Here is a 16,860-nt window from a genome sequence, read left to right as displayed (position 1 = left end):
AAATTGTAAATATTTTCCTTATTAATTACACATATTTTCCTAATTAATTACACATATTTTTCTTATTAATTGCACATATTTTCTGAAATTAGTAATTTAATATATAATTTTCTTATTAAAATTAGTGATATAATAGATGATTATTTTTGGTTTTATATAATTTTCAAAAATATTAATTGTAATCTTTTTATATTTAAATTTTTTTAATTTTCTTATAATTGTTAATAAAAAATATTCAACCATGTCAAAAAATATATTTGACACATATCGTGATTATATAAATTATTAACTTTAAAACGTGTAAGTAACTTTAATATTATTTGATTGACGTTGTGTGAATCTTCAGAGAAATTTTGCATTATTATTCTTAAAATATCTGAAATTCACAAAAGAATGGATGAAAAGGACCGAACAAACAAAAACAAAAAAGAGTAATATTATTATTACAGAATAAATTTTGGTTATTATTTTTCAGAACCAACAAAGATGACAAAAATATTGTTGTTCGGTGTAAAAATAGTCCTTGTCCATGGACATGAGCTAAGCCTTCTACAATTTGGCGACATAAATGCGACACAAAATCTTTGTCGAAGTGATTATATGATTCAAAAACCTCGTGGAGAGTCTTATATGAACAAGAAAACGCAACTTAAAGCTAGACTACAAGAAGAAGGAAAAAACGTTGCTCAAGATGACAATCACTGATCCGCAATTTCATACAAGTATCGGACATTTCAGATCATTTTACGTTGCATACAAATATGTCTTCAGCCACTAACATTCGTGCTTAAGTAAGCAAGCTTAGGAAACTGAAGAACTTGGAGAAAATACTCATAGCTCACAATATCAAGGTCGAGCTATTGAATCTCAATAATGGCGAGCAAAGAGACGTCGGTGATAATGTTCATCTTTTTATCTACCAACTACGCATTGAGCAAACAGCAGTCTTTGTAAACGGATCACTTTTTTGGTTAACAAAACCCATCATGAGTATGAAGTCGTTGCCAAAACCTTCAAGATTACTAGCAATTGATCTCCACACTGAAAAATTTCGCATGATATCATTACCAAGTTGGTATACCAAATACTCTCGTGGTATACGCCTGTCAGCCTGTGGAGCTTGGTTGACCGTTTTTGTCTATCAGACGTACTACAATGTTCTGTTTTTGACGGTTGGGCTCTACAGTAGGAACATCCGAGTGAAAAATGGGATAAAATATATTCCTTCAGTATTTTAAATATTAGTCGGCTAAACGCAAGTTTTTGGACGCTTGGTCTAGCGGCCACATACTTTAGAAGGAGAGGGACTCTAGAGAGAATAACTTATTGGAACCAAGCCTCCTTAGATCATCTCAGAACAACTGTGTATACCCCGTCCTTGATTTCTCCTTCTCGTTTGTGAACTTAATGTTTTGTTTGTGTGTTTAGTTTCTTTTTTAACCTTTATTGGTTCAGATCAATGCTTTAAATGAAGTTCTTCGCATTTTACTTTAAACAAAGTTTTTTTCTCCTTCATCCTATTGGATTATTAATTTTGATTAATTCTACACATTAGCGTAAATTTAATCGTCCAATCACAACCATCTTTTCTCCCATCCTCGTCAAAGCCAATATGACAAACGGCTGAGGAGTGAGGAGATAGGGAAAAAGTTTGACGTCGCGTTGATCAAAAGATATGCTAGCGTGACTGTTATGTTTGGCTTTCTGACGTTGAGAAACCTCTCCCACTTGTTCGTAAGTCGATACCACATAAGTTACACGTTAGGTTAGGTCATGCTTCTAAACGTTACTTCCTTTTCACTACTCCACTTACCTTTTGTCTTTGACTACGTTTAGATCCTCTGATTCAAACCTACCTCTGCAGCTCAATAGCAACTGTGACCGTGAGTGCCACGTCCCACCACCACGCATAGTCTCCCACTGGAACTGTAGTGGCAGTTACGTATTTGTGGTTTTAAAACGATCGCGACATGAAACAAAGCATTTTGAAGGAGTCTCATACAGTGGTGGAAGAGGCAGTCGCAGAGGCAGGGGCCGATGTCAAGGACGATATTACAATACTGGTTTAGACAGAGTATTTTCGTCTTTTGTACGTACAAGTTTTTGTTGGCATTTAGGCTCCTTATCACTCGACAAACAAATTAATATTCTCCATGAAATTTTCAATTATTGTGGTAATGGATTTCTTCGTTGCTTTAAATAATCCTACTATTAATAAATAATGTACAGACGTGCTGATAGTACACACTGATCAGGCTAAACGGCACCACCTAGCCTATGCTCGCTCGCTTTTCACAACTATGGGCTTCTACTCCGCTTTTTGGTAGATTGACCACCACAAAGCTTACCAACGAGACTCAGGTATCCTGTATGCTCATCTATGACTCTTCTAACTATAGCTTTGCGTTCAATATCCACACCAATCTCAAAAACCCGGCGAAAGGCTCGGGGCTCTGCCAAGCCTTTAAACACTATGTAGACATTTGCACTTTTGGCTTTGAGACTCTCATTCGGCGGCTCCACATCTCCAGTAGCAGTTTCTATCGCGACTTTCACAATCTCCAACTGGGACAGAACTTCTGTCATCCGATGCATCTACAATTTTGGATTGGAATTCATTATTATGATAATTAGCAGCAGTGACACTCGTGGTGATATATCATTATTGACATGTAAAACTTACTCCAGTGATGAGCCTATCATTTACATAAATGACAAGTTCCAAATACAGAGAAATCCAATCATTGGCTTGCCACTCTGATTCCTTCACCTGCATAGGCAACAATAACACATATCACTGCTGCGCTAGCTAGCTTAACGGATCATGCATGAGCAAAACAAACTAATGTAGTGTCGTGCGTGATTAATATATAGAGGATCTTACCAAGTAAAATCGTTTTTGGTCTTTCAAAGCATCATCGGAGGGCCAATCAGGCAATTCTCCTTTGAAGATACCAGCAGCGGATGCGCCACCATGAAAGTGAGGTATGAAGGGCATCTTGGTGGTCTCTGTGCAACATTTATTAATGATAAGTCAGATTCTATTTAAAAATCAGGCTTTTCTAAAAAAAAACACATATAAATGCACGACAAGTCACCTTCGCCTTTAGGTCTAGCAACGGAGCACGCTATATCCAAAGTGCCAAATTGTCCTTCATCAACGCGAACCTGAAAGGTTTTACCCAATGGGCAAGCAACTGAATCGTGTGCAAGCAGAGTCATGTAGTAAGAAGACACAATGTTCTGTAACATGTTGAATTTTACTAGGGAATCGAACTGGAAGTTAGTTCCCTGACAGATATGAAGAAAGAAAATCAATGGAATCAATTTGAATATTTGGTGTATATAAAAATAATGTACAAACCAGCTGAGGAGAAGTTTAAATATATAAATATATACCTCCAACATATTGTAACGATGAAGCCCCAACTTAGCATAAAGCTTCGTCAAAAGACGAGGATAAAATCCTTTACAGTCGAAGGCAAGCAGTCTAGCAGTGATCACAATTCCATCCATAGATGATGGTAGTGAAATATTCTCTATATCGAATCCCTATATGAAATACCAATCAGCAAATTTAAAATAGTACATCTATACTATAACAGTCCATTAATTACAACCCTAGAAACGAACTAGGATAGGTTTAATTTTTGTAAAACAAAGGGAACATATCACAATTAATCATAGATAATTATTAATAAGATGAAAGAATTATTACTTCGGATTCCTCCGCTTGACGCCAATATTCCACATGCGCAGTGTAGCTGTTCTCCGTCGTCATATCCTTCTCTTCCTCCTCGCCGTCCTGGTCGTAAATGCTTTTTTCTTTATTGGAGACTTATAAATCATTATATACCCCATCCGATGGATATATTATTTTTATGGGCTTCAGTTGGGCCTTTACTTTACTTTTACACTTCTTCTCTTTACTTTTACACTATTTCTAATTTTTATGAAAACTTCATGTTCGTTGTCAAAAAAAAAAAAAAAAAAAAAAATGAAATCTTCATGTTCCAGCAAAACAATATCTAATTGCATTAAAAAAAATCGGAGGAAAAAACAAATAAATCGACTTATCGAGCAGATTCCATTCTATCTTTCTTTCTCTTGCCTGATTAAGAATCATATATATAAAAGTAAGGTTTTGGTCTTTCTTTATTTGTTGATATTTATTTAATATTTAATATTTTATATTTTTTTAATTTGATTTCTAATTGATTAAATGCTTTAAACAATATTTAAGATCTAATTAACACAATACATTTAACTCACACATTAAAATAAAATAAAATATGCATTGATCATATTCAATCATTCAATTTTATTCAAACACAATACATTATTATTGTAACTCCATAATTCTAAATGTAACTTTCATCAATTTTTATCATATAAATAAGCATTCTCTCATTCTGTCATATTGACATTCTTTTACTTTCTTATTTTCACATTCTCTCATTCTCTTCCATAATACCTCAAATCATTTTTCATTTTTTTTTGTTTTCAATTTCTTATTTTTGTTGTATGGGTTACAAAAAAACAAATAAAATATCATTGTAATTTTTTAATGCTAAATTTTAATTTTAGAGACTACATGATATGTATTTTATATTGTTTAATATTTTTAAAAGATTCATCTCTGTTATCTATTTGGATTATCATCTTATATGTAATTATTCTCTCCTCCTCTCCCACCAATATCAAATATTGTTATATCTCATATGTGTTGTAAGAGTTTGATTCTATATTTTAATTTAGAAAGTATTATACATATTTAACATTGTTTTCAATTTTTATTTTATTTATATAAAAATAAAATATTTCTTTTATATTTCTTGCCTTTCTAATCTATTCATAGTTATTTTTTAAATTTCCATAGTTAAATTTAAATTCACATATGTTGGATTTAACAAAAAAAAATCAAGTTTATTTGAGAATTAGATGTTCGTATTCCTTTTAAATGATCAATGTATAATATATTTTACTTTTGAATCAAATTGATGGACCCACCAACACTCACTTTTAAATTAAATTAGTTTTAATTTTAGGAGTTGGAAAAGTATAAAAGTTTGTTTGTAACTCCCATAATAATATCATAGTAGTGTTCTCAATGAATTTAATTTAATATAATAAAACATGTTAAAAATGTATAGTATGCACTTAATTGCATTTTTGTAACTCTCAAATAGTTACCTTTGATATATCGATTTCTGTATAATCTATTAAAAGAAAGACACATATCTCACTATAACCCTCATGGTCTCATATTTCAAATCTCACATAATTTTATAAATTCTACAATATCATTATTATTTCTTGATTTAACCAATAATATCTTAACTTAATAAAAGTTTCAGTTTATTTTAATAGGATATACATGTAATATATGATATATAGTTTAATTATTTTTTACTATATGAAACATTATCATTTCATATAAATCAAAGTCCATACACAATTAAAGAATTTAAGATAATAACCTAATAAAGTAGTTGCTGTTTTTTTATTTTATTTTTCTGGAAAATGTATTAGTCTAATAATCTAGGATTAGACTCATTTAGTTATATATGTATGCGACACTGCAAACCTAATTTTTTCTTAATTTAAACATTTTAAATCTGTTTAAGCTATCACCATAATTAAATAAAATGATATGCATAACTACACCACAAAATAAATTTTATGAAAATATATATCACAATGATTTTGAAATATAACTACAACTACAAAAATATATGGCATATGGCATGTAAGATACAATATAACTTAATTACACTAAATATATTATCATCAAAAGAAATTTGAATTCTTTACATTAGTTAAATTCATATTACGTAGTCTTTAAATTTTGATGTACACCCAAAAAATCAAATTATTATTTTATATTATTTTTTAAAAATAGAATAACGATTATGTAAGAACTCACGCTTAGCGTGAGCTAACATCTAGTATATAAAAAGAAAGTTTTGTTATTCATCTTTTTCGATGGTATTATTATCCTTTGGTTTTTTTATCTCAATTATATTATAAAAATTAGAGGGTATTTACATCAGATCTTGTAAATAGATAGCAGTCACTCTATAATTTCCAACATTGATCTACAAAATCGACCAGTAATTGAGTTTCTAAAAATCCCAGAAACATTTATACAAGTATATATATAAATGTTTCTGGGTTACATGGTGCTTTTGATGATCAAAAGCTTGTACTGTAAATGATTTTCTTTATTATTTTTACTATACATATAGGCCATAAATGGCGGCCGGTTTTTTACTGGTTTTTAGATTTTAGTTTTTAGTTTTTGGATTTTGGATTTTGATTTTTTGAGTTCTTGATTTTGGTGTAACTTTTAGTACTTGCAAAATCTTGAATGGTAACTTGATTTGTTTTTGGTTTTTATGTAAAATAATTATTTTTAAAATAGTAAAATAAATATTATAAGATAAAAAATACAATAATGTAGAAAAAAAGTATGAAACGTAGCTCATTTATAGTAAAAAAGTATATAAGAAATATTAGTTTAATAATAACAAATATGCAAGTCTTTAGTAAATACTCCTAGAATAGGTTTTAATTTGTTCATTGCACAAAAAAAAAAGGTTCCGTTTGTTTTGGAATTTAATAAGTAATTAAAATAAACATATATATTAAGAAAAAGAAAAAAAAATCACGCTGAAAACCCACAAAATGTGGTTTCTAGATTTTATGAAAGAATTGCTAAAATCCTCTAAAAACTGGTTTTCCTAAATTTTAGGAAATCTATATTTTCATAATCATAAATGGCTCGAAAAATAGATTTTTCAGATCTAAAGCCAAAAACCACTCCAAAATCAAGTGCCATATATTACATGGTCGACTGATATTGTAAACAAAAGTTATGGTAGCTCTGCTGGTTATATGAGCTTATCAATTGATGCTATTGATCGCATGTTCAAATCCCCGGCTTGTAATATTTTGTTTCATAATTTTTATTTTTAAAAAAATTATCGAAACGACAGTATATATAACCACAACTTAAAATTTCGTGTATAAATACGATAAAGCAACAAATTTCAGTGGGGAATTAGCTGTTTTCCCGTTTAAATCTGGAATGAGAAATGAAAAGGAAAACCAAATGATCATAGATGTTGTCATGCTAATAGATTAACTTCTTGTATTAAATAGAAACGGCACCCACCTAAAGTAACCTACGCAAGCTAGCTTATCACAACTCTCTAGATTTCTTCTTCTAAAACACAGGTTAAAGAAAACAAATCATTTGATATCTCAACTCGTTCATCTGGTATCTGCATATGGTATTATATGTTTATGATATAGCTTGCTTGTTTTGTTTTTCCTTCCATCAATCATTTTTCTTTGGATTTGCGTAACTCTATGAAGCACACTATGCTTTGGTTACCAGCCAGCGTTTCCTTTTTAATCGTAGTTTTGTTTCTCTTAAACATGATGCATTACCTTGTCAAATTCATGCTTTCCTTCTCTCAGATATGTTGCATTAAACATGCTGATGAAAGCAATCACTTTCGATGATCAAGCAGTGCAAAGACACAGAGTTACAGTTTTGGAATGTGTTAAGGTATTGTGTTTAGTATTACCAGGACAATATATTAAACAATGTTTAACTGCTAAGTAATAGATGTCTTATTCTAACTTAAAAATGCTCACTGGGTTTCCGCTTCCATCAACGATTTAGGACCCAGATGCTTCTATTCGGAAAAGAGCTCTTGAGCTTGTCACTCTTTTGGTGAATGAGAATAATGTCACACAACTGACGAAGGAGCTAATTGATTATTTGGAAATCAGTGACGAAGATTTTAAGGAAGATCTTAGTGCAAAAATTTGTTTTATCGTTGAAAAGTAAGTATTCTATTTAAGATAGTGAAGAACTACTTACTCTGACTCTTTTCATAGGGAGGTTTGGGGATGAGGAGAATTGGAAGTTTACTGTGAGTATGTTCAAGTCTTTTCGGTCTCAGTGTGCAATCTGTTTCTATCTGAAATAGTTCATCTAATATTTTCTTTCCGCCCGTACAAGCTTTTTGTTGGCAAACAAATTAAATCTCTTTGGGTTTTCACTTTGTCGTTGTCATTACCTCTTGCTAGATATTCTAATGAGATATAGAGATTAGTTTAGGATTAAAATGAGAAATGAAAATGAAAGCCAACTGATCCTCCTAATTAATACGTGTGCTATTATATCACCTTATTGTATTAAAAACAAAAACAAAAGACAGTACACACTTTTAAAAAAAACCCAGCTAAACTGCGCACAGCGTAGCCTAACTAAAGCTCACTCGCTTTTCACAACTATGGGCTTCTACTCCGCTTTTTGGTAGATTGACCGCCACAAAGCTTACCAACGAGACTCAAGTATCCATCCTCATCCATGACTCTTCTAACTATAGCTTTGCGTTCAATATCCACACCAATCTCAAAAACCCGCTGAGGGGCTCGAGGCTCTGCCAAGCCCTTAGAGCATATTTATTGGGGGGTTCATATAAGGGGAGTTCTTAAATTTTTTATGAATTAATTGTGTACTGTTTGGAATATAAGAACTCATGATCTCTTAGATAAAATTTTCTCTTTTATTGGTAGGTTCTTATTTTGGGTCTCTTATTTTTAAAATTATTGTTTTTTAAAATTTTAAAATTTTAAATAGAATAGAAGTAGTATAAATGTGTAAACATTTAAGATTTTATAAAATTAGAAAATATTACATTTAATTAATTTTAGAATATACAAAACATAATAAAAACAATAATACATATTACAATAGAAGTGCAATTCATAAATGGAGAAAATTATTAATTTTAATACTGATTTGCTTTAAATTTTGCTTAAATATTCTCAACCAAATCATCTTGCAAGTGTTAATGATGGTGTGATTGTTGGACCAAGCTTAACAAATTGTTAGATATAAGTATTTGGCAATCATTTACAAGATTGATATAATGTATATAATGTTAAAATCTTGAGATTTAGCATCAAAAGACAAGAAGTAAACTCAACAAGAATTTTTTATTAACACCATAGGTTTTTTTTATGTGTACACATATACCAAAGAGAAGACCTTCTGGCTTACACACCGGTTCAATGAGCCGGTGAGGGAAAGCGGTGTGGGTTTCGTGAGACTGGAGGATGCATGCACAGTGAACTGATTGTAAATGGAGACAACCACTCATGACAAGTGAATGCCTGCCTGAACAAGTGTGGAGCGCTGGGAATGTATTGCTTGAACCAATGAGTACATCGCTCTGTCTGTAATGTTTCTGCAGTAGTATAACCCCAATGACCTCAAGTGTACACACCGGTTTGCCAAAGCCACAACACTCTCATCTGCAACAACAACAAAAACAACAACAAATGTTTAAGAGTAGAAATCAAAATCATCTGCCTGCTTGAAATAAAAAGTTTCAAAAGTATCAGACCATGAGGGCTCACCTCACTTGCACTATCTCATAATATTAGTCAACCATCTCTATACAACACAAACGGATTACAGGTAGACTCTAGACACATGAGTTACAATAAGCAAACACCCACTATAGTAAAAGGATAAAAAAAGGGAATTTGCATTCAATCAAACCAGACAATGTAACATAAACAAAATCTACAAGATCTCACAAGACAACAAAGACTGAAGCTTTAAAGAAAAAGTGAACCGGATTGATGCAAATATGAGCTAAGAAGATGATCCAAGATATTGAGATTACAGTTTACTTAAGAAGAAAGCACACTGAATCCAAAAGTGAAGATAGTAGGGAAATGGGAAGATAAAAAAACCCTTAGATCAAATGAAATGTTGCTTTTATTCTCAACGAACTTAATAATTGGTACACGAGCCTTAGCAATCACCTGAACAATTAGAGAGCTAATTATACGACATGATCACACTGAGATACTGCCATATCATAGTAATAATAAAAAGTCAAAATACCAAAAAATTCTTTGCAATTCCCCTTTGTGACAATGCCCTGGAGAGTGCGCGTAAACCTAGCTGTGGATTAGTGAGACCTGATTCCAGAATCACCACCTATACATACAGCAAAAAGGGATGAAGATTTAGACATGAAGATCTTTCCAAACACTAATCTATACAGTAGCTAACGTCTAAGTATCAAAACAGTATTATAATAGCTCCAAATGGATGTGAGATAAGGTATTCTTGTTAATTATGTATCACAGAGTCAATCAAACAAAACTGGTGTCTACACTTACATCTATATCACTTGTTGGAAGATACAGCCCTGTCCTGTATGGCCCAAAAACCTCAACCTGCAACAGAGAATAAGCAAGAATTAGAGATTGCAGTTTCTGAAATCAAACAATATACTCAAAGAGAGAGATTGAAGTTTTCGTACCTTGCAACTCGGCCAGATATACTTAATAACACTTGACACACTCGCCACTGCCTCATCACGCTCAGCTTTCTCTGCTTGTGTTGGTAACAGAAAATCACAGAAATCTACTATTTCTGCAACAAACTCCACCACCACAACTTCCTCCTCCTCCACCACCACCACCAAGCGACGACATCATCATCATTAAACCCGCCCCCAAAAACAAAGATTGATATCAGATTCAATTCCAATTTCAAAACAGAGAAAGCGGGAATAAAAAAAAAGATGATCAATTTCACTAACAATATCAAATCAAATGATTAATTTGGAACACATGCTTCTGATTCCAAATTCATCATTTGTTTCGTCGATTCAATCGCAACCCCGAGAGAGAGACGAAAAAAGAAATAAATCGAGGAAATGTTTTTTTTTCTCTTTTGTTTTATTCTTTCAACCAATAGAATGGCGACACGTATCGCCTCTTAAACAAAGATTCGGTCTCTTATATAAGGGGAGATCTTACAATTTTTTCCATTTCTGATTTTTTTTTTTTACCCAAAACACTAAGGGCATGTTTATAGGGAGATCAGGTGAGGGTGATCTTAGGGAAGAAATATTGTTAAAAAATTGTAAGATCAGGTCTTAAGATCTTTTGTTAAGATGTGAGTTATTGGGAGAACAGATATAAGATCTTAAGATTTAATAATATAATATTATATTAGAAATATAAAAATGTTTAATAAATACAAAGACTAATGTTTAATATATAATTCAAGAATGTTCAAAACTATTTAATAATGTAATGTTTATTAATATTTTTATTAAACATATTACAATTTTAAAAATTTATAAAATAATATTTTAATTGCAAAATTATAAAACTTTTATTAAAATTAAAAAAAAATAACAAACATATTACTTAATTAATTAAAGAAGACAAACATTTTATATAATTAATACAAATGACCAAATTTATTCCAAATATTCTCAATCACATCTTCCTTTAATTTGCGATGTGCTTGTTTATCACGAATTAATGTATGGCCATCATCACCTAAACCTTCAAGATTTGTAGACATAGTTACTGAAAAGGTAAGATCCGGAGTAGTTCCAGTTCCATCTTCTTGTTGGAATTCTTGTTCGTCATAGAGTGTGTATGAATCTCGTTCATCTTCGACAATCATATTATGCAGTATGAGACATGCTCTCATTATATATGCAATTTTACCCTTTGACCATAAAAGAGTTGGATTTTTAATCATGGCGAACCTAGATTGCAAGACTCCAAATGCACGCTCAACATCTTTTCGTGCACCTTCTTGTTTTTGTGCAAATAAACGATGTTTCGGATGTTGTGGTTGTGGGATGGATTTAACAAATGTCGCCCACTCCGGGTAAATACCATCCGTCAGATAGTAAGCCAAATTATACTCATTTCCGTTGACATAGTACGTAACTTCGGGAGCTCGACCGTAAATAATGTCATTAAATACTGGTGATTGATCAAGGACATTTAAATCGTTACAAGTACCTGGAGCTCCAAAAAATGCGTGCCATATCCAAAGATCTTGTGAAGCTACTGCCTCCAAAACAATTGTTGGCTTATCGGTGCCTCTTGAATACATTCCTTTCCAAGCGGTTGGGCAATTTTTCCACTGCCAGTGCATACAGTCAATGCTACCAACCATCCCGGGAAAACCCCTCTGTTCTCCATAAAATAGTAACCTTTGAAGATCCTCTTGTGTTGGTCGGCGTAGGTATTCAGCGCCAAACAAGTCAACTATCCCGACAACAAAATGTTCCAAACATTTACGAGCAGTACAAGCAGCAAGACGTATGTATTCGTCAACCGAGTCCGTCGCAGTCCCATAAGCTAAAAGTCGAATTGCTGCAGTACATTGTTGTAGGGGTGATAGACCATTGCGGAAGGTTGCATCCTTTTTTGGCTTAAAATATGGAACTTCTTCACTTAGACGATTCACAATACGCAAGAACAGCAGCTTGTTCATTCGAAATCGTCGCCGGAAGTGGTGAGCATTGTAAGTCGGATTATCTGAAAAATAATCGTTCCACAAACGTTCATGCCCTTCTTCTCGTTTTCTATCAATATATTCACGTGGTTTTCTTTCCACCGGCATAGCCTCTTCAACAGCTTCAAATTGGTTATTAAATTGCTCTTGAAAGTATTGGTTTAAACTATCATTATTGGGGTCATAATGGTAGTGAAAATTGTTGGAAGAAGATGCCATAGCAATGAAGAAAAGAAAGCAAATATTTGTGTTTGTACCAAACAAGTAATATTAAACACAAATATTAGAGTTTAGAAGGGAAAGAAATGTTTGTGTTTGATGAAAGAAAGAAATATATGTGTTTGGTGAGAGAGGGAAATGTGTGTGTTTGATGAAAGAAAGTATTATTTGTTTTGTTAAGAGAAATGTATGTTTTTGATCTTGTGAAACTTGTGGTCTTCTCATACATATAGAGTGATCAAACATCACGGGTTCAAGAGAAAGTATTCGTCAAGGCAAAGTAAACAACAAAAGATTCAGTCTAAACATATCACGGGTACATAATTCCAAAGAAACAAAAACAACAACATATCACGGGTTCAGAATTCGAAGAAAAAACAACAACCAACATATCACGGGTTGCAAATGATGGTCCTTTCCGTCAGCTGGTTGACGTTGTCCGTCAGCTGGTTCACGCGGTCTTTGAGCTGAATCACGTGATCTTTGAGTTGGATCACAAGTATCTTGAGCTGGATCATTTGGTCGTTCAGCTGGATAACTTGCTCCTTCAGTTGGATCACTTCTTCCTTGGGTTGAGCTTCACGGTTCCGCAGACTATGTAATGGACCAGCTTCACGGTTCAATGGTTGCGGTAATGGACCAGCTTCACGGTTCAATGGTTGCGGTTCATAGTAAGCGGTGTCAGCCTCATCATCTGTGTCGGAACTATAGTTTAAGGGGCTGTTTATGCCCTCGTCATAGTCAGAGAACATGTCTTCCTAAACCTGAAACCAAAACATATACGCGAGATTAGAAGCCAAAACAAACCAAAAATTTGGCATTAAAAACATCAAATGAAACATACATAAGCCGATTTATTAAAAACATCAAATGAAACATACATAAGCCGATTTATTAAAAACATCTAATGAAACATACATAAGCCGATTCATTAAAACATCAAATAAAACATACATAAGCTGAGTCATTAAAAACATCAAATAAAATCAAACTTAAAAGCTTGTTCATAAACATAATCAAGCATAAACCCTAAAGCTAAAACAGTTCAGCCATTAGCTTCTTCTTTAGCGCTTTTTCATCTTCATCTAGCGTTTCCTTCTTGGCAATGAGAGTGTCAAGAATCAGATCAGAAGTAAATAATGGACATTTAGTGTTTTAAATAATAGACCAAAGAAAATCACAACTAAACAACTAACATAGACCATCGCATTTTACACCTATAGCCTATACTAGCAAAACTAAACTAACATAGACCATCGCACCATCACAAAAACAAAGCAAACAACACTTTCAAGGAAACTACAACCACTAAAAATGTCTTAATAATCAGTTACTACACAACTAATTTCAGTTTTGTTACCATCACAACTAAAGTTTTGTTACCATTACAACTAATTCCCAAAACATTTTCTAAAACCAGTTTACCATCACAACTAAACATCAAACATTTTTGAAACGTAACCATCACAACTAAAAATCAAACAATTTTTAGAAACCATTTTTTGAAACAAGTTTACCTTTAACTTGCGAGTAATGAATTTATTCACAATCAAACAAAAGAACAAACCATTTTTAAGAGACAAACCATTTGACTAACCTTTTACTTGCGAGTAAGGAATGTTGTTGTTGATGGTCTGACAGAATTTGCACGCGATAGCCTCACCTATATGCCTCATAAACAAACCGAAAACAAGCCACAATCAATTAACGTTTATCTATTAACCTGATAAACAAAATAATAGTAAGCTATACAAAATTGTCAGATTTAACAAAACATACAAAATTGAAAACCCTCACAATTTCAATCATACAAATCTATTAATTCACAATTTCAATACCCTAAATTGAAAACCCTCAAGCGAAACCCTCAAATTGAAAACCCTAAATCGAATCCCTAAAATTGAAAACCCTAAATCGAAACCCTAAAATTGAAAACCCTAATTCGAAACCCTAAAATTGAAAACCTAAATCGAAACCTAATTCAGAAATGAAATTAGGTTAAAATCGCCGAAGCTTACCTTCTCTATAAAGCCGGAGGAGACAGATCAGACGGAAGAGACAGAGAAGACGAGGAAACGAAGGAACCAAGGTTGACTTGGCGAGACAGAGGAGACGGTGGAGACGACGAGCTCGGTGGTCACGAGGAGACGAGGAGACGAGGACACGAGGAGAAGAAGAGATACCCGGAAGTGGTCGCAACAACACCGGAATCGGAGACGAAGGAAGGTATCGGAGTTTCGCGGTTTCGCCTCTCTTCGGAGAGAACAAGAAAAATAATTTTGGAAAACCCGAGTGAGTTGAAAAAAAATGATACAAACACAATATATTTTGCAACCAATGTCCGCAAGACACGTGCCCCGAAGATCACCCCAAGAACTGATCTTATTTAAGATCAGAAGGCCTGATCTTATAACTACTGTTCAATTTTTTCGAATTAAAATAAGCCCAAGATCAGGCCTTTGTTTCGCCGATAAATATGGCCTAAGAACTCTATCATATTTATGGGCTTCAGTTGGGCCTTCTCATACAAATCTCATATCTTATTTATGAAACGAAACCAATACATTCATTAATGAAATATTATTTTGTATATGAATATGAATATTGTTGAGACTGAGAGACACACAGGTGGTCACTAGACACAGCTTGTCGAAGTCCAAAGACATGCATCTATCTAATAGTTTCCCATCCGAGATTATAATTTTGGACATTTCTCTTGAGTCTTGACATCGAATTATTTTATTTTTTTGATAGGACCTTGAATTATTAAACTTATATGGATGATGGATCCTTTTGCGTCTTAGATTTAGGCAAGCTCGCGTAGGTCTAAGTGTCTAACGGAAACTAAAATGGCAACTACGTTTTTCAAACGACGTGTGTCGAAACGAAAGATAAAAACGAGATCTGTTGATTTTGTCCGAAAATAAAAGAACGAAGAAAGAAAACACACAGCAGGCAACCAAGGCTCATGACTCTTTGAAGACTGAAGAGGCACGGTGGATGAGTTGGCAAAACACATGCAAGTTATGGGTTGCACTTGCATGCGTTTCTAAATAATTTGGGATGATGTGACTAATCAAATAAACAACTGTTTGCAACAAATCCATGTCTTTTAATGTGCTATCTTATCATATATATTTATATATTATAGTCGCGTTTCTTAACCCATACATATAATTATTGTTTCACTTATTACTAACCTTTTATTGTTGTTTTACCATGTGAGTGTGTCATGTATACGTTACGAATATATAAGCAGCACGTTCGTTTTATGATAAAATGGGAAATGAAGTGGGGGGAATGATCATGAGAGTTTGATAAGAATATATGCAAATTAATTTGGAAGTGTATAAACAAGTTGAGTTTTAAGCAACTATAGTCCGACTCCGACTCACACATAAACTGACAGATTCGATCATGTAAGCATCAATAAAGTATTTTCGATTCTAATTAATGATTGGAATCCATACCAAAATGTTGTGAAAGTAATACTTTATTTTATGCTTCGACTAGAACGATGATCTTATGTCACTTGATTATTATATATTATGATTCTTTATTTTTTTTATAATTGATATCAATTGGTTATAATCTTCTCATTATATACTTTGAGATACAAATGTCTTAGAATAAATTGTTTCGAGATTTAGATAATGAAACAAATCATGTGATACTCGATCGATACTGCTGGAGTACTACCGCTAAGTGCTAACGAAGTAATTTACATATTAGAGAAACAAAAAAAGAGGGCCATGCAGATTCAAGAGTAATGAATGTATTTAGGCAATATGATCGGACAAATCGGAAAAGGTTCGTAGACACAACGAGGCCTAAGGCTAGATGGAACCCACATGGCGCAAAAGATTTGATCACATCAGCCACATGGATTAGGCCAAAACCCAATCGTTATTGATCACTGCCCCTCTGTAACACTTCTGTCTCTGTTGTACTCAGCCAACACAAACGCAAACGCACTTTCTTGTCAATCATCAATATTAACTATACATATTCGAGTGGGTTCTAATGTCAGTAGCTTATTCTAGATTTCTTTGGATACATTTATTAGTAGATATGTTTTATAGAATTGAATGATCTCCATACAAAAAAGTCACTCTTGTGTTTAGTTTTGTGTTGAAACAAACAAGTTAATTGACTAAAATTATAACCTAGTGATTGGTATTCGAGTTCCAATTTACATAACACATTAGTTGACAAAAAAAACCAAAAAGGAATTAGTGAATATATATACTTTTACCAATATGTACATTATA

The 16,860-nt window shown here is 32.9% G+C and overlaps 1 protein-coding gene and 2 long non-coding RNA genes across 4 annotated transcripts; all 3 read right to left on the bottom strand.

Annotated features, from left to right (window-relative positions):
* Positions 1-2,129: 2,129 nt before the first annotated feature.
* Positions 2,130-3,826, bottom strand: LOC104756761 (UPF0725 protein At1g23970). Of its 2 annotated transcripts, none has more exons than XM_010479405.3 (6): positions 3,719-3,826; positions 3,400-3,552; positions 3,099-3,291; positions 2,885-3,009; positions 2,684-2,770; positions 2,130-2,595 (listed from the first exon to the last, which is right to left on the bottom strand). In XM_010479405.3, exons 1-6 carry the CDS (start codon positions 3,779-3,781, stop codon positions 2,299-2,301), a joined length of 918 nt encoding a protein of 305 aa, XP_010477707.1. In that variant the 5' UTR covers positions 3,782-3,826; the 3' UTR covers positions 2,130-2,298. The 2 variants fall into 2 exon arrangements, with proteins under 2 accessions (XP_010477707.1, XP_019094887.1); XM_019239342.2 differs by having other exon boundaries at positions 3,099-3,168; positions 3,719-3,820.
* Positions 3,827-9,021: 5,195 nt separating this feature from the next.
* LOC109130151 (uncharacterized) lies at positions 9,022-10,775 on the bottom strand. The gene is made up of 4 exons (XR_015587393.1): positions 10,362-10,775; positions 10,219-10,275; positions 9,938-10,033; positions 9,022-9,336 (listed from the first exon to the last, which is right to left on the bottom strand). It is a non-coding gene; the product is annotated as an uncharacterized LOC109130151 (long non-coding RNA).
* A 2,078-nt stretch (positions 10,776-12,853) lies between these two features.
* LOC147923491 (uncharacterized) lies at positions 12,854-14,860 on the bottom strand. The gene is made up of 3 exons (XR_015587394.1): positions 14,608-14,860; positions 14,187-14,252; positions 12,854-13,353 (listed from the first exon to the last, which is right to left on the bottom strand). It is a non-coding gene; the product is annotated as an uncharacterized LOC147923491 (long non-coding RNA).
* Between the last annotated feature and the right edge of the window lie 2,000 nt (positions 14,861-16,860).

The sequence above is a fragment of the Camelina sativa genome, chromosome 17 (genome assembly GCF_030686135.1).
Source record: "Camelina sativa cultivar CO46 ecotype springtype chromosome 17, ASM3068613v1".
Classification (NCBI taxonomy): domain Eukaryota; kingdom Viridiplantae; phylum Streptophyta; class Magnoliopsida; order Brassicales; family Brassicaceae; genus Camelina; species Camelina sativa.
This window is presented reverse-complemented; position numbering and strand designations above follow the sequence as displayed.

Excerpts from the sequence above, each read along its gene's own strand:
- LOC104756761 (XM_010479405.3), bottom strand. The coding sequence starts at position 3,781 with ATGACGACGGAGAACAGCTACACTGCGCATGTGGAATATTGGCGTCAA. Across the intron at positions 3,010-3,098 it reads TGCTAGACCTAAAGGCGAAG|AGACCACCAAGATGCCCTTC; the intron begins GTGACTTGTCGT and ends AATGTTGCACAG. Across the intron at positions 2,771-2,884 it reads ACCAAAAACGATTTTACTTG|GTGAAGGAATCAGAGTGGCA; the intron begins GTAAGATCCTCT and ends TTGCCTATGCAG.